Genomic DNA, 22,357 nt, shown 5'->3' on the forward strand with positions numbered 1-22,357 from the left:
AGGATGAGGCCCTGGAGAGGGTTTCTCAGGTTATTTAACCTAATAACATTAATTTAAAAATTCCATTTTATTTTTCCTTACTGACAGACGTGCACGCACACTGGGGTTTATCTCTTTGTGATACACTTGTCTTTATTACCCACACTGATGCAGAAAGGTCAAGAGGAGACAGTATCTTATTTCAGTGCCATAAACCTTCCCTCTTGTTGGAACGCCTCCCACTGACTCAACCTCATCCTAATTTCCCAGGTATCCTCCCATTCCTATCAGCAGTTCAGGCTGAAATCCCAGTTTCAGCTGTAGCAACTTCATCCCAGGTAAAAGTCTGAAGGCAGCCGGGCACTTAAGGGAACTGGCCAGGCCAGCTTTCACAGGGCTCCTAGGTTAGGTAGTGTGTCCAACCTGTTGCACTCGCAGGCTGCCACATGCTGCCTTTTCTGGCACCCCGGCGGGGGGGGTAAGAGCAACGAGCGGGGAACTAGGCACCAGACCCCGGCCCCAAAGCCCGTCACACCGGTGCGGCGTGGCCCAGCCCGGCTCCAGCCGCGCCAGGTGCCGCCTGAGGAAACCAATCGCCGATCCAGTCAGTGCAGAGCCCGGAACTAGGGGAAGGTGGGAGAGGCTCGGTACAACGCTACACCCGCACTCAGCGGCCGAGCCGCTGCGTGCCGGAAGGGAGGCACTTTCCACTCCCGTAACCCAGCGGGAGGCAGACACGGCCTCAGGGAATGAGCACAGAAAAGCCTTTTCCCGCTATCGCAGTGAAGCGGGGCTGCCTAATCTTAGTAAAGGGGAGCAAAACTGGGAGCCAGTATTGTGGCAGGTACTAACCTGCCACTCAGTGAGAAAATGACAATAGCAAAGGAACTCAGGGAACAAAACCCCAGCCCGTGAAAAAGGCAGCATGTGGCAGCCTGCGAGTGCGACAGGTTGGACGCACTACCTAACCTAGGAGCCCTGTGAAAGCTGGCCTGGCCAGTTCCCTTAAGTGCCCGGCTGCCTTCAGACTTTTACCTGGGATGAAGTTGCTACAGCTGAAACTGGGATTTCAGCCTGAACTGCTGATAGGAATGGGAGGATACCTGGGAAACTAGGATGAGGTTGAGTCAGTGGGAGGCGTTCCAACAAGAGGGAAGGTTTATGGCACTGAAATAAGATACTGTCTCCTCTTGACCTTTCTGCATCAGTGTGGGTAATAAAGACAAGTGTATCACAAAGAGATAAACCCCAGTGTGCGTGCACGTCTGTCAGTAAGGAAAAATAAAATGGAATTTTTAAATTAATGTTATTAGGTTAAATAACCTGAGAAACCCTCTCCAGGGCCTCATCCTCCCTGATTGAACTGACCTCGTTATCGCTAGCTTGCTTGCTAGCACACATATATATACCTGCCCCTGGATATTTCCATTACATGCATCTGAGGAAGTGGGTATTCACCCACGAAAGCTCATGCTCCAAAACGTCTGTTAGTCTATAAGGTGCCACAGGATTCTTTGCTGCTGTCTAGAAAGTCACATGTGCCTATTCTGAGCTAGTATGTTTTAAGAGCACCATGACAAAAAGCCGGCAACCCTAAAGATCCTCTCCATGCTTCAGGAACACGGGTCTCTGATCAGCTAAAAAAAAAAAGAAATCCCTGATTCCCTCACAGGTGATTACAGTTAGGTTTCAAAACAGATACAAGGAAGGGGGCCAGTCTTCCAGATACAGAAAAGTATTATTCAGCAAGATGCAGGTGTTAATCTACAAGGAGTGTCTGAGTTTCACCCATCTACATTTACATGCAGCTCTTGTGTCTGCTTGGTCACCCCACCTGCAAGACTACACAAGAATACACAAAAATCGCACCTCCAGTTTGGCAGTTTCCCTGGTCTGCATCTGTGGCAGGCCTGTGGTTGAAACAAGAAGCCAATGTGATAGTAGGATTCTACCATCAGAGTCAAAATCACTGCTTCCTGACCGTGGATGCCAGCTCCTCACCATGAAGGAGCACGCTTGGGGAACCACAGTACACAGTTATCAGGGACAAAGTCAGACTCTCTAGAACATCAACTTCCTAGAGATAAAAATGGTCAGCCTGTCCGTCCTTCATTTCAGGGGCTACCTGAGAAAGGGGCCATTTCCTGGTTGAGTCAGATAAGATGATGTAGAAATTAGCAAGAGAACTTTCAGTTCTAATTGCCAGAATGAGGCAGGTTATTTTGTGTGCAGAAGACTTTCTAGCTTTCAGATTGATACACAAGAAGAGGATATAGAATGCAAGAGTGGACTGGCTAAGCCATCAGCAGACATGTAACTGAGAATAGCCCCTAATCCAAGAAGCGTTCCAGTTGGTGCCAAATAGCACACCTTTCCCCGGCTCTATTTACAGCCAGTCAAGAAATGCAGCTGAAACTCATCTTCACCAAGAGAACGGAAACCCTGGCTCACAGGTGTCCCAATTCAGCTTCCCTACACCTCCTCCTGCTCCTTACTATACTAGGAAGAGTGACTCAAAAGATAAAAGAGGAAGCAGCCATCATTTTCATCATCCCAAGTTGGCAAAGAAGCCCGTGCTGCTAAGATCTCATAGGGCTGTTGCATAGTTCTCTGCTTTGTCCTCTCAATAGGCAGGATCTATTATACCAGGGCCAGACCTTAAATAAACTGGGATAGTCCTCTAAGGTGTTAGGTTAACCCTTGACCTTATGAAGATCTTCCATCTTCTTGGTTTATGCAAGAGATTGGAAAATATTCTGTTACCATTGCCAAGGTAGAAAGATCAGGCACAGGAAACCAGCTGTTCCAGGACCATAGCAAAGTGCTTTTCCCCCACCTTTAGTGGTTTACCTTAATAGAACTGAACAGTTGAGGCAGATGTCATCCTTGCTTGTCTCCTTTCATCCTAAATTCCTCTTCTTGAAAGCTTCTAAATATTCTGTGGCTATGTGTGAAACTGCATCGCCGAAGCTTACACAGCTGCAAATAAAATACTTGCAGATGGGATTGAAGCCCTCCAAGTACTTTCCACAGCAACAGCATGAAGAGCCATCGCAAAGGAAATCTGTAAAGCTGCCACCTCCTTAGCCATCCCCTGAAAGCATCCTTTGGAAGGAAGTTGGTCCAAGCACTGGTGACATAATAATTTAATTCCACTAATTTGTAGGGAAGGCAAGAGTTCTATTTCTTCTGTCTTACTTTATCCCTCCTTTCCTAGTATTGTTTCTCCATTGCTTTCTACATCCCTGAAGTCTCGGATTAGGGAGAAGCAGGTTCCAGAAGCAAAATCTTGTTATGATTTTGTTTCTGGGAAACACCTGTTCCCCATTCTGTCCCATTTGAGGAAATTCCTTTGGGTGCATCTATCTTTGCCTCCTTGAAGTCCATGTATGTGGTGAATACATTTGTACAAGCTGTTACAATTAAGAATTTATGGCTAATTTACTAGTAAGGCTTCAACATTTCAATACACTTTTGGAAACACTCACCTGGTGAGGGATTGTTTGAAGTGTAGCTAAGCCCTGGAACTCTCAGTCACAAGTTTGACTAGCCTCTGGTGTATGCTAGAAGAGAGGCACAACCCAACTATCTCAGACTGAGTGAGAGGTCATTCCCCTAAATGAAATAATCAAGTGACAAATTCTCTGTTGTCTATAGCTGATGCTAAATACAAATTACCCATAAATATGGCCCTAAATCCCAACAGAGATTGGGCTGTTAACAAACCTCACCCTAATATGCAGACCCAGTTCTTTGACCTAGCCTTTCCTCAGTAACACACTATTTAATACAAAACTGAACCATGAAAGATAAACACAGCCGAGGCCCTGCTAATTGGTTGGAGGGACAAGAAAGAGAGAGAGGGAGAGAAATATATTGTGAATATAATTTTGGAAGACCACATGAGAGCCTATACTATTAATCCAATTGAATTAAGTTTCTTAATTTTAGGGAAGGTATTATGGAGTTAGTCAAAGTTGTCTGTGACTCATAGAGCAGGTAGAGATAGGTGTTATTGGTGGCACAGTGTTGAACAATCTGCATTGTCCTCATCCTAAACATTATACATAGCAAGCAAGAAAAGGACATTTAAAAACTTGCATTGCTAATCTCTCAGTTTTAACTTCTTGGAAGTTTTAAATGCAGAGTTTCCTTGGAACTGCATGCTGATAACACTGTTTTTGATTGCTCATTAAGATAGTTATAAAGCATTTTGTATTAAAGTCTTTCATTTTATTTCTCACGGTTATCAGTATGAAACATTTTCTTTGAAAAGTGCAGACTATCCCAAGGCTAGCTTCGTTTCAGCGCAGGTTTCCTTGCAACCATCTACAAACTCGCTTCTTCAAACGATTTTTTTTCCCCAGAGTTGATTTTTTTTTCATGTAGTGTTTCTCAAGTAAATCAATTAAAAACATTAATTGGGAGATGACCTCTCTTTTTTTTTAGGTTAACGTAAAAAAATACCCTTAAACGTATGATCTTATAGTTTTCAAATAACTTGATATCTCCATAACTGTAATTAAATGTCAAGAGCAATTATGCTTTCACTAGCAATTAAAAACTGTTAAGTATATATAACTGCTGGGAACTGTAAATGGTTTGGCTGTACAGAAAGGGGGCAGGGAATGAGAGTGATTCTCTTCTTTGTAAATCACAGCAGACCAAATTGCAGTGTTTTAACGGAGGACCACATTGTGCCTGATAGGCTCAGTTCCCTGGTGGGGCAGTGCAAGAGACAGGTCCCTCTGGATCTCCCAATGTGCAGAGGGAGTTCAATGACTGCCCCGCAGCTTCGGATGGTGCCCTAAACTCCCACACTGTGCATCTAACAGTTGCAGGTCAGGGTGAGGCCCTGCCTGCTCCTCTTCCTAGTCTTTTTTGTGTATCAGGGTGTGAGAGGAAGGAGTAACAGTAGCCCCCCGCCTCCCAAAAATGGTTAAGGTTTCACTGGAACAAAGCAGCCATTCAGTAAAATTACGGGGCAAAAACAATCAATGGAATGAAATCTCTCAACTACAGACCTGATCGCTAGAGAGGCTAAGAACCTCCTGAAACATTTTAAACACCCACTGAAATGAATGGGAATCAAAGGCACTCCACACCTCACAGGATCAAGCCTTTAGAAAATATAGCTCCTGGAATGATACTGACATTTAATTAAAATAGCACAAGAGTTATTTCCCCATCTAGTCTTATTCCTCCTCTCGCTCCTCATGCTCCAGAAAATCTCTGAGTTGGAATTATAATAAACTCCTCTTTATAGCTGAGTAGGGTGACCAGAAGGCAAACTTGGGGGTAATGAGCACCTGTATAAGACAAAGTCGCAAATATTGGGACTGTCCCTATAAAATTGGGATAGATGACCTCCCTGAGTTGGGGGGAAGCACAGCAGCAGTTAGTTCAGTCCTACTTTTTGCACAATGAGCAGTTCTAACTTATGAACTGTAGCTGTGGTAGAATATTCTTGTTAAACCTTTTAATCTTTGGTTGTTTATGGCTTTCCCTTATTCTTTTGTTGATTTTTTTTTCTACTCTATGAGCTGCTGCAATATTTTTTGCACTGCTGTAGGTAATTTGGTTTAGCAGGACAACTGTGTATTTGGAACAATTCTGATGTAAGATGCAGAGAGAAGTTTCAGAGGTTTATTTTGATTTGAGTTTTTTTTAGTGTCTTCCTTGTCAACTCTGTTTAATTATTTCTGAGAGAGACTTATTATTTGACCTCTCCTGACAAATATTTTCATATTCTTGACATTTGCATTACATTCTTTTTTCCAAATATATATTATAAGCCGTACTTATTTTAGTCCTTGCGCCCACTGACATAAAATTTGCAGAATTGAACCCCCTTAAAATGAATTTCTTAAAACAAACCTTATGCTTGTTCATTACAGGAATTACAAGGACACATATCTTGTGGGTTTAAAACCCCTAAAATATTTTTATAAATGCAATTAATTATGCTTCACTTAAATATATCGTTGAAGCTTTTGTTTTCAGGGCATTTTTCTAATATCTGTTTTACAGTGTACAAAACTGTGCTTTAAAATGTAAATTATTTTAGAACAAAAAGTATCACTAAAATTCACTGGGTTATGCACAAAGAAGGCCCTAAACATGGTTGTCAGTAAACAGATACACCTACCCCTAGATACATTTTCTATGGAAAGTTTCAAGAGATCGCTAATTGAATTGTGTTTTTGTGAACGATTAGGAGGGAATTTCGATAGTTCTTTCGACGCTGAGAAGGGTGTGGGCACTATTGTCATCGCAAAGCCTTTGGATGCAGAGCAGAGGTCAATATATAACATGACTGTAGAGGTCACCGATGGAACAAATGTTGCAGCCACTCAGGTACAGTATTGCCTTCTTTGTGTGCAAGTTTTTCATTTTTTTGGTGAATTTGTGCAATTTTATAAAACAATTGTGCCATCTGAATTAAAAGAACATCCCATGCGAGCCAAATTAAATGATTTGGCATTTGGTGAATATTTTGAAGCATGTTTCCACTTGCTTTGAAGAGACTTGAATGTTTAATACTTAGAAAAGTGGCATTTCTTCTGGTTTTCATGTTCATGTTGAACCAAGATTCTGTCCTAGAACTGAGGGTTTCCATATCAGATGGGAGCTAGGCACAGATGTTGACAGCACAGATTTGTATTATCCCACATGGTCCAGAGGACATCATCTTACAATAGTGATTCTGCAGTTTTTGCGGATGTTACTGTAGAATACTGTGGATTATTTTCTGTTTCTTTTCTTTTTTTTTCAAATGAAGTTCATACCTCTCAACCTACCCGTGCCTAAATGTGGCATAATGTATGGCAAAGACCCAAAATGAGAGACAGACGAAAATATTCAGGCAGGAAATTTGTGCTGTGGGATTCCTTCCTTTCTTGTCAATGACTGTCTAACCTCAGTTCTACAGTTCTTTATTTCTGATGTCAGTAATTTGCAACTATACAAGTAAGGGGATGAATTTGTGTGGAGCATAGACAACTTTGGAACTAAAAGGAGAGATGTCCCTCAAAGTGAGGTACAGTAGAGAGGTATGGACTACTTAGTGCCTTGACTCCTAACTCAGCATGAGAGTGAAGTGTGCATGAAGCAGGCACCTAATACTCTTAGGATGAAATTTACATCCATGGAATGTACAGGGCCTCCCAGATTAAAGGTGGCCTGCAGAGGAAATGAAAACATTAGGTCTGTAATGTTGTTTGCTTCTTTATAATGCAAAAAGATGTCATGGCAGATTTATTTTTTGCTTTTTTATCGTAACCGTTATCAGAAATGTCTCATTTTGCTTAGTTTGGGAATTCCCCGTCCATATTTGAAAGGGTGATCAAAGTCTCAAACCTTCAAGAATTATGAGCTGTTTAACCTTCGCTATTTACAGTACTTCCAGTTTATACTTTTTGATTTATCTCCAGAGCCTTCAGTGACAGTTAAACAGAAGCATTTCATACAAGCTTGCAGCTAGCAAATTGAATTTTTTACATATATTGGCTAATTCTTTATCCCAATCCTAAATATAAACATAATCTCTGTGGGCCAGACATGTCACATTACATATCCAATGCAATCACTTACGCAGCCTCAGAGATTTGATTTAGATATTGAATAGTATGTTACTAAAATGCTTGATAAATAACCAAAAGAAAGAACCAAAAAAAAACCAAAAAACAGTTGCCCACAATGAAAATTGTACTTCATAGTGGGTATCCACCTAAACCCATCATTTAATAGAGCATGGCCCAGTGGTTAGAACACTGGTCTTGGTAAGCTTATTGGGGCAAGGACTGTCTTTTTGTTCTTCTGTTTATACAGTGCCTAGTATAGCATGGTCCTGGTCTGTGACTGGGACCCTTAGGTGCTATAGTAATACAAATAAGGAAAAATAATAATAAATAGTAGGTTGTGGGTGGCTTGGCTCAAGTCCCTGTGCTCTGCCACAGGCTTCCTGTGTGACCTTGTGCAAATCACTTATCTTCTCTGTGCCTCGGTTTTCCATGTCTGAATCAGGGATAGTAGAACTTCCCTAAAGTGAGGATAAGTACATTAAATATTGTGAGGTACTCAGACACTACAGTAACAGGCTAAAGCAGATATAGCAATAACTATCGTTTCATGTGTGACATATTATTAACTTATTAACTAGTTTTTTCTAGAAGTTATGTTTTCATATGTAAAAATAGGAATTAAAATCAGAAAGATTGTTTTCTTTTATAGAGTGTGAAATAATGTTAGAGATGAGAATTTATAACATAGGAAATACTGAATAGTGTTCCATATATTCATATTCTATAATTCTCATATATAAATTCATGTGAGATATTTTTATCATATTCAAAAGTTTGAATTTTCACACTTAAGTGATAAAAAGAGCTGAACTATGTTACTCACATTTGTTTATTTAACAAAATAAACCCCATGTGCTAAGTCAAAAATATCTCATGTAAAATAGTAATATAATCTACTAAGAGTTCTGTAGGGTACATTACACTGCAGACATAGAACCACCAATCGTGCTGTTAAACAATAATAGAATACTACATATATAAATATTTTTGGATGTTTCCCACATTTTCAAATATATTGATTTCAACTACAGCACCGAATGCAAAGTGTACAGTGCTCACTTAATATTTATTTTTATTATAAATATGTGCACTGTAAAAATAAAAGAAATAGTATTTTTCACTTAGCTTAATACAAGTACTGTAGTGCAATCTCTTTATCATGAAAGTTGAACATACATATGTAGAATTATGTACAAAAAAAACTGCCCTCAAAAATAAAACAGTGTAAAACTTTAGAGCCTGCAAGTCCACTCAGTCCTACTTCTTCTTCAGTCAATCGCTCAGACAAACAAGTTTGTTTATATTTGTAGGAGATAATGCTGCCCGCTTCTTGTTTACAGTGTCACCAGAAAGTGAGAACTGGCGTTTGTATGGCATGTTGTAGCCAGTGTTGCAAGATATTCACGTGCCAGATGCGTTAAAGATTCATATGTCCCTTCATGCTTTAGCCATCATTCCAGATGACATGTGTCCATGCCGATGATGGGTTCTACTCAGTAACAATCCAAAGAAGTGCAGACCAACACATGTTCATTTTCATCATCTGAGTCAGATGCCACTAGCAGAAGGCTGATTTTCTTTTTTGGTGGTTCAGATTCTGTAGTTTTCACACAGGAGTCTTGCTCTTTTAAGACTTCTGAAAGCATGCTCTGCACCCAGTCCTGATCAGATTTTGGAAGGCACTTCAGATTCTTAAATCTTGGGTCAAGTGCTGTAGCTATCTTTAGAAATCTCATATTGGTACCTTCTTTACATTTTGTCAAATCTGCAGTGAAAGTGTTCTTAAAACGAACAACGTGCTGGTTCATCATCCAAGACTGCTGTAACATGAAATATATGGCAGAATGCGGGTAAAACACAGAGCAGGAGGCATACAGTTCTCCCCCAGGGAGTTCAGTCACAAATTTAATTAACACATTTTTTAACAGCATCATCAATGTGGAAGCATGTCCTCTAGAATGGTGGCCAAATCATGAAGAGACATACGAATGTTTAGCATATAAATTCCTTGCAATGCCGGCTACAAAAATGCCATGAAAATGTCTGTTCTTTCTTTCAGCTGACATTATAAATAAGCGGGCAGCATTATCTCCCGTAAATGTAAACAAATTTGTTTGTATTAGCATTTGGCTGAACAATAAGTAGGACTGAGTGGATTTGTAGGCACTAAAGTTTTGCATTGTTTTGTTTCTGAGTGCAGTTATGTAACAACAACAAAAATCTACATTTGTAACTTGCACTTTCCCAATAAAGAGATTGCACTATGGTACTTTTACGAGGTGAATTGAAAAATACTATTTCTTTTATCATTTTGACAGTGCAAATATTTGTAATAAGAATAATATGAAGTGAGTACTGTACACTTTGTTTTCTGTGTTGTAACTGAAATCCATATATTTTAAAATGTAGAAAAATGTCCAAAATATTTAATAAATTTCAGTTTGTATTCTGTTGTTTAACAATGTGATTACAACTGCAATTAATCACAATTAATTTTTGTGAGTTAACTGTGATTAATCGACAGCCCTAGTTTTAATGTTACTTGTAAAAATATTTTCTGGAAGAGGTGTTTGGGGCGGGGGAGGAATGCATCTATAAATCCCTTTGCTTCATTAAAAAAAATAAAAATAAAAGAAGCCCTCCTGCGTGTCCCCCTACCCCAACATGTGGTGGTTTACTACAAAACAGCTGATCTTCATCATGCTTAATGGCGCCATATTTCCTTTTATTCAACAGCACTTGTTCTTCCTTTCTCTCTTTTTGGCATTTGGTGCATTACAGAGTCAGAAGTAGTAAAAGACATTGTAAAAATGCCAAAGGTTTTTGTTTCAGTAATATGATCAGTGGTGAAGACCTGTATAACGACTTTAGCTTCATCAGTAGCTGCACATTTATTAAATTCTGATAAATGATTGAGACTTCCTTCACCCCATGGCCCTGCACACTGTATGTTACAGTGTAGTAAGAGGAGCAAAACCATTATGATTTAAAACTCACATGTTTTGTGTTATAGATTAGTTTTGGTGAAGGCAAAAGAAAGAAGTTAAGAAACCCAAGAAGGCCTTAAAGCTTTCCACATAAATTAAAGGATGTTTGATGGGGGAGTGGACGATGTCAAGTTACAGAGATCCATGCAGATTCATGAGTGAGACACTATTCGTGTTAATGTATTGTTCCCATTTACCATGTTGCCCCTTCATCAAGGCTGCAACTACCACTTTTTATGCCAGTAAAAATCTATTTTAATGCAGTCTTGCTATGATCCAAGCAAAGTGGCAGCAGTAGTTGTGAGGGAGGAATATTGATTTACTTTATATATTATTGGAGCGTGAGTATGAAGGTACCTATTAGATTGATTAACTTCTGGGAAGGCTAAGCCAGGAACAAGCCATTGAGGGGATTGTTTTTCCTCCACTTAATTCATCATTGCTGAAGGCAATGTGATAATTTATAAAAATCTGAAGTTGTACACCACGTCTGAGTTCATGAGAAATGTGATTCTTGCAGGTATCACCTGCTCACTAGTCCTTGGGGGACATCTGCTGTCCCCACCCTTGAATGAAACCATAAAGCCATGACCCTAGGACTCTGCTTTAGCTCTAGGCCATGAGATTTAATCTGATGGAGAGTATATTGCCCTCAATTGAACAAAGAGGGGCTTCTGCTGGCACGCAATCAATTTAATGGTACGCTTTCCCCCACTCTCTTCTCAGTATTGACCAGCCATGATAAAATGAGGTCAGGAATAGAGCTGGCCAGAAAATAGAAATCCCTCCCCATGAAAAATTTGGCTTTTAAAAAAAAATTATCACAAACCAGGACAAAATGTCAATTTTTTTTTGCAAAAAGGTATTTGAAGAAAAAGATCATTTTAGGAGAACTAAAACAAATATTTAGTTTCCCAGCTGCCCACCTGGAAGTGTCTTGTCAATTTCACAAGAACCTTCCAGCCCAGCTGCTGGAGAAACAAAGAAACTGGGTGCTCTGCCTTCCTGCCTCCCCTTACACTAAACCGCTGTTCACTATTCTAAAACACATGGAAAGGTACAGAGGAGTAGGGAATGATTTATTTGTGTCAACGCCAGTGCTACCAACTCTTGCAATTTTATTTGATGGTTTTTCTTAATGCCCCAGCTCTTGGAGTCGTGCTGTTACATGAGAACATAAGAACAGCCATGCTGGGTCAGACCAGTGGTCCATCTAGCCCAGTATCCTGTCATATGACAGTGGCCAGTGCCAGATTTCAGAGGAAAAGAACAGAATGGGACAATTATCGAGCTGTTGCCTAGTCCTGGCTTCTGGTAGTCAGACGTTTAGTGACATCTAGAGCACGAGGTTGTGTCCCTGACCATCTTGGCTAACAGCCATTGATGGACCTATCCTCCATGAAATTATCTGATTTTGTTTTGAACTCAGTTATAGTTTTGGCCTTCACAACATCCTCTAGCAACAAGTTCCATGGTTTGACTGCACACTATGTGAAGAAGTACTTATTTTGGTTGTTTTAAAGTTGCTGCCTGTTTATTTCATTGGATGACCTCTGCTTCTTGTGTTATGTGAAGGGGTAAATAGCACTTCCTTCTTCCCTTTCTCCACACCATTCATGGTACTGTAGACCTCTATCGTATCCCACCTTAATCATCTCTTTTCTACGCTGAACAGTCCCAGTCTTTTTAATCTCGCCTCATACAGAAGCTGTTCTATACCCCTTCTCTGTATCTTTTCCAAATCTCATATATTGTTTTTGAAATTAGGCACCGGAACTGAACTCAATATTCAAGTTGTGGATGTAGCATGGATTTATGTAGTGGCATTACGATATTTTCTGTTTTACTGTATATCCTTTTTCTAATGGTTCCCAACATTCTGTTCAATCCACTATGTCTCCAAGGTCTGTTTCTTAGCAGTAACAGCTAATTTAGACCCTCATTTTGTATATATACTTGTGATTATTTTTTCCAATGAGCATTATTTTGCACTTATCAATACTGAATTTCATCTGCTATTTTGTTGCCTAGTCAGTTTTGTGAGATTCCTTTGCAACTCTTCATGGTCAGATTTGGAGCTAACAATCTTGAGTAATTTAATATCATCTGCAGACTTCTCACCTCACTGTTTGCCCTCTTTCCAGATCATTTATGAATATTTTGCACTGCACAAGTCCCAGTACAGATTCCTGGTGGACACCACTAAGTACCTCTTGCCATTCTGAAACTGTCCACTTATTCCTACCCTTTTAACCAGTTACTGATCCATGAGACGACCTTCCCTCTTATCTCATGATGGCTTACTTTGTTTAAGAGCCTTCGTTGTGGGTTCTTGTAAAAGCCGTCTGAAAGTCCAAGTATGCTATATCAGCGGCATCATCTTTGTCCACATGTTTGTTGGCACCCTCAAAGAATTCTGAGAGATTGGTGAGGCATGATTTCCCTTTATAAAAACTTTGTTGACTGTTCCCCATCAAATTGTATTCACCTATGTGTCTGATAATTCTGTTTTTTACTATAGTTTCAACTAACTTGCCTAGTACTGAACTAAGGCCTACTGGCCTGTACTTGCCAGGATCGTCCCTGGAGCCTTTGTTGAACATTGGTGTTTCATTAGCTATCCTCCAGACATCTGGTACAGAGGCTGATTTAAGTTGTAGGTTATATACCACAGTTAGCAGTTCTGCAATTTCATATTTGAGTTCCTTCAGAACTCTTGGATGAATACCATCTGGTCCTGGAGACTTATTACCATTTACTGTATTGATTTGTTCCAAAATCTTCTCTATTGACATTTTAGTCTAGTACCATTCCTCAGATTTGTCACCTAAAAGAATGGCTCAGGTGTAGAAAACTCCCCCGCATCCTCTGCAGCGAAGACCGATGCACAGAATTCATTTAGCTTTTCCACAATGGCTTGACTTGCCAGAGTTTATATTCCTTTCTGTTTTCCTCAGTAGGATTTAACTTCCAGCTTTTAAAGGTTGCCTTTTTGTCCCATACCATCTCTTTTAGTCTCCTGTTTAGCCATAGTGGCATTTTTTAGTCCTCTTACTGTTTTTTGTTGTTGTTTTGTTTTTGTTTTTGTTTTTTGCGGGCAGGGGGGTATACAGTTGAGCTTCTATTATGGTGGTTTTATGTAGTTTCCATGCAGCTTGCAGGCATTTCAGAAACACAACTTCCTTTTGGTTTTTGTTAATGAAAGTTTTATTCCTCCTGGTTCAGAGAAAATGTGAACCCCGAAGGGTCAAAATCCAAACAGTAAAGGAAAAAAAACTTTAAAAAATAAATTTCATTATTTATAAACCAGTCTCATGATGGCTTGGTTCATTCTTTGTGAATGCTTAGGTCTCTACTCCTACACATTTTTCTGTGAGCAATATTTGTAGTTCCTGTTAAAAATGCTTTTGCCCAGCCCAGCCAAATTGTCTTGTGGTTGAATGTGCCTCAGCCAGAGCTATTACTCATGGATCTTTTCCCTCCTCTCTGCAGAAAGTCATGGCATTTTTCTGCTCATTAGAATCCTTTAGATGGCACATTTAGGATGTAGAACTTGTTCTCTTTGTACAGGGCACACGTTTATTTTAGGAAATAGTTTTGCTGAACTGAATACCTAATAAATCATAGTGATCTTTCACATGAGAGGAAAGTTGTTTCTGCAGAATGCCAAAAGGCTCATCTTCAACCAGCAGTGGCGATGGGTCAAAATGTAGCAGAGCATCATAGCCCTTGATAGCTCCGCATGTGCACTTCAATTCGATGCATTTTTAAAATGTCTTTCAGCCCTCTACCAGGTTGCCAGTTAAACAAACTGGATCTTTCACTGAAGTCCTTTTTCTGCTGTCTCCTGATGGCATGGATGGTACATGGGCTTAGCCACTACCACAGCTGTTCCCATATCAATCAGTTTTAGAAGACTTAACTATTAAGTTAGTAGCTGTCAATGGTGCCCAGAACTGAGATGAAGCTACATTTTGTTCTAATTCAATTCTTTACTTTTCTGAGCAGGACAGTTCTCCAGAACGAGAACCTCCACTCTCCAGAGCCTGGCTTTTTCCTCAGGCCACAACCCCAGCACTGTCTTACCACATGCTAGTCTGTGGAGTGGAGGCTGTGTGTGATGTTTCATTTTCATTTCAGTATAAATTCAGAGACATGTCAAAGCATGAATGACTGGCCACTGAGGATGGTGGAGAAATTGTTTGTATGGAAAATTTAGAAGGGTAGAGAAAAAAACTTCTCAGGCTGTAGCAAATAAACCTGTGTGGTAACACTTTTGAAAGCAATATTAAATCAAAGTAGGTTTTCAAAACCCGTACAAAAGCGTAAGCTGAGGTGAAGCAATTCAGGCACTTAATGGGTTGTACTACAACACAGTTCCCTGACCAAGCAATTAGCCCAAGAGGATTCTTCCAGTCTCAAATATCTGTAAAGCAGCTCCTGGCATGTGTCCAGTTTTTATTCAACTACATTTTGCCTCGACCAGAAGTATTTGTGATGGGCAACATTAAAAACGGCTTTGGAGAGACTTCCTGCATTAGGCTTTGTTCTGTTTTGATTTGATTGTATTTCTCTAGGCCTGTCACTTGCCATTTTGAATACAAAGTCTTTGGTAATGCTCTGAGAGTTACTTTGCCTAATTTATAAGCTTGGAGTTCCACAAGGTCCTTTATTTGAAATTTGCTTGAACTGTGGGAAATAGGAAGTGAGTAGGGAGAGGGAGATCTTTTATAACAAGACACTTGTTCGGACTGTAAATTAGATAGGGCACAATGTGACCAGAAATGGGCAAGCTTTTGTAGAGCCTGCTACATATTGGAAAAGATATGAGCTTTCAAGGCTATCTGGGCAAGGATTGCTGTGCTGGAAGTTTGCTTTATGAGGTGGATAAAGTCTTTCAGATAACGTTTGCATATGAAAAGTGTTTTAATCGGCGACCTCAGTAAAGAGGATTTCCTGAGGCCATTACTACTTAACAGAATGCAAGCATTAAATATTTTCATTGCATCTCACTGAGGAGATGTAACGTAGAACTTTTAAAATCAGACTTTCATTTTAAATACTAGGTATTTTGTCAACATAATGCTCCACTGACCTACAATATTAACAGTTACCTTCTTCCAAGTTGACAACAGCTTTCGGCAACTGCAGCTAGTATATGAATATTTTTCAAAGCCAGTCCTGATGTGTGCCAATGAATCTTTGTCTTATTAAAAGCTTACTTGATCCGTGAAGTAACAGTAATGAATGGCAGATTCATTCATGTCAAATTTTCAATTTGGAACAAAAGAAAAGGGTTTGAAACACACACACACGCATTGTTAGCCTGGGATCCAATTCTGTTGATAAGACTTAATTCTTGTAAAAAATACAAGACACTTCCCTTACTGTAGGATGGTTAGGCTTTCAGGCTTCAGGAATGAAATCATGGCTGCATTTAAGTCAATGGAAAGTATGTCAATGAGGCCAGGATTTCACCCCTGGACTTTGGCACAATCCTGCAAATACTTGTGTATTTCAGTAACTTTACTCACGTGAGTACTCTGACTGAATTCAGTTCCGCTCATTTAACGTTATCCTCACGTGTGTAATCAAGACCTATTTGTGTGTGTGTGATGTTCATGTCACCTTAACATTGCTCCTTTTTTGAAGAGAAGGACTTTTTTTCCTCTCTGGAACTCATTTTTAGTCTATAAAATTCAACCATCATAGCAGGAAATCTTCTGCAAGATAAGGAAATATTGTAAGGTGACAGGACTAATGCGGAAATGGATCAAAAATATACCTCTAATAGTCAAGTGATCTGGATTCTATTCCCAGCCCTGCCCCAGACCCCTTGTGTGATAATCAATCAGGCATTTAACAGCCTGTTACTGTGTGTCAGTGGGTCACAGCTGAGGATGCCAAATTCAGGATGAACAGACGAGAAATAGGGCAGACACACCCCAGACTGATGGTTATTCTTCCATAAGGTATACTAAGCCAGTAACAAAAGTAAACTTCTCTCTCACACTGGTTAACAAGAAGTCCAAACTATAGTCTCCTTAGGTATTCCAGCACTCATTTCACCATGCAGACACTAGACTTTGATGAGTAGTTATTTAAAACCAATTTCATCAGACAAAAGGTCCTTCTAATCCTCAAATCAGCTGCATAGACAGATCAAGATATAATTGAGATCTTGCCCAACAATCATGCTGTTGCCAGTCCTTTAGTATCTAATATTTAAAGGTTTATTTATAAGATGAAAAGAAAGAAGAGAGAGAGTTAAAATGGTTAAGGAAATCAAATACATACAGTCATTGCAAAGTTCTTGGATCAGGTTTGTAGCAGTGATGTTACAGACTGCTGACTTGTAAAGCCTCTGGTAACTTCCAAAAGATTGGAATGTCCTCAGTCCTTTAGTTGGAATGCTCCTTTCAGTGTAAGTCCATAGTCCAGAGATCAGAGCAGGAAAGAGGTCAAAATGGAGATCCTTCCAGGGTCCTTTATAACTTTTCCCATGTGGAAGGACTGCTCTTAGTCTTAGTTTGTGGAAAATTATAGGCACAAGATGGAGTCCAGGGTCACATGAGCAAGTCACATGCCCCTGCATGCTTTGATAACTCATAGGAGCAGCCATTACCCATATTCTGGCTAAAGTGTCCAAAAGAAAGCTCACTGGGCCAGGGACAGGCTTTTTCTATGGCTCTTGTTTTCCTTAATGGGCCATCAACTTGAATGATCCATTCACAATGTGCGGGTTAGACTGGACATAAACTACCTAGTGAGTGTTACCACAGGAGCAAACATATTTGAAATACTGGTACATAGTGTGACAAAGTTCCCCCTCTATCTTGGTGGGTCTTGCGCTTATTGGCAGATTTGCTCGCCTCAGAGATCTTCCCCTCTGGTGGAACCCACAGTCTGGGTCAACTCCTCCGGTGTTTGATCGGGAGTTGGGAGGCTTGGGGGGAACCTAGGCCGGTCCTCTACTCTGGGTTCCAGCCCAGAGCCCTGTAGATTGCAGCTGTCTATAGTGCCTCCTGTAACAGCTGCATGACAGCAACAACTCCCTGGCTACTTCCCCATGGCCTCCTCCAAACACCTTCTTTATCCTCACCACAGGACCTTCCTCCTGGTGTCTGATAATGCTTGTACTCCTCAGTCCTCCAGCAGCACACACTCTCACTCTCACTCTCACTCTCAGCTCCTTGCACCTCTTGCTCCCAGCTCCTCACACGCGCACCACAAACTGAAGTGAGCTCCTCTTTAAACCCAGGTGCCCTGATTAGACTGCCTTAATTGATTCTAGCAGCTTCTTGATTGGCTACAGGTGTTCTAATCAGCCTGTCTGCCTTAATTGTTTCCGGAAAGCTCCTGATTGTTCTGGAACCTTCCCTGTTACCTTACCCAGGGAAAGGGGACCTACTTAACCTGGGGCTAATATATCTGCCTTCTATCACTCTCCTGTAGCCATCTGGCCTGACTCTGTCACAATAGTCAATATGCACAACTTTAGATACAAAGATGATACATGCGTACAAATAGGGTAACCATATTTGATAGGTTGTAACTTTTCCATTGATACCTTACGTGACATACTTTGATCGAGATTTGTTGCATCTGTCTAACAGTGTCAGTATTAATGATATAAATGATTATATTTTGATCATACAGCATCATATAATCCCCCCTTCTGTTTTTTCCCATCTGTAGAATGAGGATAATAATATTTATCTACCGCACAGAAGTGCTGTGAGGCTTAATAGGATAACATCCCCTTAAAAATCATACTCATGTCTGCACATTTTTTACCTACGGTTTTTGCAAGTAACTCCTATGATTACTAGAATTTAAAGAACTCAGAGAAAACAAAATTCTATACTTTGTCCAGTTTGTGGAGTTGAAACACTTTGTATACAATCATTTTTCCCCTGTACAGTCAGTTTCCACTGTTTTTATTTGGGTGGGGAGGGGACTTTCACTCAGCAATAGGGGAGAGAACATGATTTTAAATAACACAGGAAAATATGATTCTAAACTCATAACAGATTGGCAGGGATACAGAGGGGCAGGTGACAGTACCTGAAATTCCTTTTAACTCCTTTTTTAATAGACTAAATTTCAAGTTGATAGTGTCATCTTCAGTCATTAATGTTCATAACACACTTTAAGATCTCCAGATGGAAAGGTACAATAGAAATGAAAAGTACGTAATAAATAATATGTAATGTGCTATGGATCACTTCACACACCACTAAAATGCAGTCATATCTAGGGAGGGAGTTGGCAACCACTAAACAGCAACTATCAAGATTTCATAAAAGTTCAGGTCAGAAAGTGAAAAGAAAACCACCTTATCCGTGAAACTACCAAGAAAATTTAAAGTGCAAGGTTCCATGGGATTTTTAATGACCACAACTAATTAGGACCTCAGTCTTATGCAAGGAGCACATGAGCCACCTCAGTGCTCCCTAAGAATGTGTTGGATCATTGGTTCATTGGTATATCAGAAAGAATGCCACCTTATGAATCACTGCTATGATTTCCTGTAGCATCTTGGTTTCCATTTTGGTCTCTTGATGTTAACCCAGCTCAGCCCTGCTTAGATTATGAGATTGAAAGAGTGTGACAGGTTAGATCACAGAACCCCCCTTGGGAGCTGCCACCTGATGTGCCAAGACTACCTCTGCTCCTGCTTTCCCTGCCAGCTTGGGACCCCAGGACCCTGTCTTGCTGAGCCAGACACTCCTGTCTGCTCCAACAAAGACCCAGGGTCTGAATTACTTGGCCCAAAGCTGCAGGTTTACCTGAAAGCAGCTAACAGAAGTGTTCTTGTCTTTAACACTCAGATGCCCAACTCCCAATGGAGTCTAAACCCAAATAAATCTGTTTTACCCTATATAAAGCTTATACAGGGTAAACTCATAAATTATTCACCCTCTCTAACATTGATAGAGAGATACGCACAGTTGTTTGCTCCCCCAGCTATTAATACATATTCTGAGTTAATTAATAAGTAAAAAGTGATTTTATTAAATACAGAAAGTAGAATTAATTGGTTCTAAATAGTAACAGACAGAACAAAGTAAGTCACCAAGCAAAATAAAATAAAACATGCAAATCTATGTCTAATCAAACTGAATACAGATAATCTCACACTCAGAGATGCTTCAGTAAGTTTTTTCCTCAGACTGGACACCTTCCAGGCCTGGGCACAATTCTTTCCTCTGGTACAGCTCTTGTTCCATCTCAGGTGGTAGCTAGGAGTTTCTCCATGATGGCTCCTCCCCTCTTTGTTCTGTTCCACCCTTTTATATATCTTTTGCACAAAGCAGGAATCCTTTGTCCCTCTCTGCCCCCCCCCATGGAAAGAGACCAGGTTAAAGATGAATTCCAGTTCAGGTGACATGATCACTGCCAGACTTCATTGCCCACTTGCCAGCACACAGTGTACAGGAAGACTTTCAGGTAAAACACACCCATCTGCGGACAATTGTCCTGGTTAATGGGAGTCATCAAGATTCCAGACCACCATTAATGGCCCACACTTTGCATAATTACAATAGGCCCTCAGAGTTATATTTCATATTTCTAATTTCAGATACAAGAGTGGTACATTTATACAAATAGGATGAACACACTCAGTAGATTATAAGCTTTGTAACGATGCCTTACAAGAGACCTTTTGCATGAAGCATATTCCAGTTACATTATATTCACTCATTAGCATATTTTTATAAAACCATATAGACTGCAACGTCACAATGAGATCATAGATCAAGGAGTTGTGATTGCACAATCAGGGTGGTGAACAAAGGCATGTACACATCTCTGGGTTGTGATATCACAACCACTTGATCTTACCTCTTGTGGTTGCCACAATGGAATCAGAAATCCTGCACATAAACACCTAGAGAGAAGCGACCGTGCCATTTGTATAATCTTATACAATGCAGCAACCATGGTGTGTGTGGTTAACGTCCCCATTGTAACACATAATTCAGTGCTGTTAAGACTTGTCACTGTGAGCTACCACGCTTGCATAACCATTGTTTCCTATCGAGAGAGTGGATTGAACTAACACTCTAGCATTAGTTTAAAAAAAAAAACTCACATGGCAGCTTGTAATGATCCCAAAATGAATGTAATCTGTGCTATAATAATAGCTGTGCAATCTAATACACTCAGCATTTCAGTGAAATGCTATTTAATGTTTGAAAAGTGTGCACTTCTCAGTTAGACTGTCTCAATTAACTGAGGTATGACAAAGCTCCTGGCCACTAATTAAATCAACATCAAAATAAATCTCTTTTCCTTATAGTCTGTGTTAACAATGTAGCAAATAATAATCACGCTGCTTTATAGTAGGATGTGGCAAGGGTTGAAACTGTCACAGGTTTTAGGGAATGTTCTATTTGAATAGTTTTCTTATTAAGTGTTAGATGCTGGAGATCATGTTCCCATCATATTCTCTGACATTCACATTGGTTCAGTGTCTCTTTTCTATGATCACAAAGGAGCAAGTTGTTGGTCAGGTAGCCTTACTCTGTGTGCATGTAGAGCAGAATTAGGATCTTTATTTTTATTCCAAATCTTTCCCCGTGTTTTAAGGCATCTAAAATCCCTAAGTGCTATATCTGTTTTTTTTAAGGATTCATTTATCTCAGTAAGATTAGAAACATATCTTGATGTATTATGTATGTTAACAAAAATAAAACTGCAATGAGTAAAGGTAGTTTGTCATCATTTTAGATCTAATGACATATGTTTATCCCTCTATTATACGTCTCAGGGTGTGTCTACACTACCCACCAGATCGGCAGGTAGTGATCGATCTATCAGGGATCGATTTATTGCATGTAGTGTAGACGCGATAAATCAATCCCCGATCACTCTCCCGTTGACTGCTGAACTCCAGCTTGGCGAGAGGCAGAAGCAAAGTCGACGGGGGAGCTGCAGCGCGCCGCAAGGGCGCAAAGTAAGTAATTTTAATTAGATCTAAGATACGTCGACTTCAGTTACACTATTCTCATAGCTGAAGTTGTATATCTTAGACCGAACCCCCGCCCCCTCCACCAGTGTAGACCAGGCCTCTCTCTCCAAAAAATAACCTAATACAGCTTCCTCCCTTCTTCATGTCCCCATAAGCTTGTCAAAGATTAAACCTTCCCAAATGCACAGTCACATGCGAAATCCTTATAGCGTTAAGACATAGACTATTTCATTTCAACTGCTTTTTAGTCAGTTCCCAGGCTAGGTCATTGTGACTGGAGCTTGCAACTGCTTGTGCTCTGTCTGGTAAAGTATTCAAGAAAGGCTTACAAACATGGAATTCTAAAGTTTCATTTCCCTCTGAGACCATGTGTTTTCATGTGATACTGTAGTAACAGATTAAATACATTTTTCCTCTACTAAAACAAAAAGTGTGGGTGAGCTGGACTTGGTCCAGCACTGTAATACACTCTTTCTGCTACAAAAGAGCCAGGTTGAGACACTTCTTTATACCAGAGGTAGTATCCTGGAGGATAGTCAGATCACTCAACAGACATGCGTTTGGTTTATAGCTACATCTCCTAGGCAGTGTCTCAGTTCATTCCTTATCTCTTACTAAAACTTTTGAATAATAAAAGTCCATCATAATGAGTCCATTTATAGCTGGCAACCTGTGAGGACTATTTTTTTTGAATGATAGATTCCCTCCTGTGGTACATTTATTCTTAATCTCTAGTGTTACATGCACTCTTTGTAAAACGTGTATCGAGTTTCCCAGACATCCTCTGTGGGAGAGACTGCTTTTCCCCAATGCAATGAAAGATACAGCTG

General features: G+C 40.1%; 1 protein-coding gene across 1 annotated transcript in view; it reads left to right on the forward strand.

Moving 5' to 3' along the window:
* FAT3 (FAT atypical cadherin 3) overlaps nucleotides 1–22,357 on the forward strand; it is a 485,653-nt gene that overhangs the window by 341,429 nt on the left and 121,867 nt on the right. The window contains 1 exon segment of the mRNA XM_030559193.1: nucleotides 6,197–6,336. Within this exon segment, the coding sequence (XP_030415053.1) occupies nucleotides 6,197–6,336 (140 nt within the window).

The sequence above is a fragment of the Gopherus evgoodei genome, chromosome 1 (genome assembly GCF_007399415.2).
Source record: "Gopherus evgoodei ecotype Sinaloan lineage chromosome 1, rGopEvg1_v1.p, whole genome shotgun sequence".
In the NCBI taxonomy this organism is placed as follows: domain Eukaryota; kingdom Metazoa; phylum Chordata; order Testudines; family Testudinidae; genus Gopherus; species Gopherus evgoodei.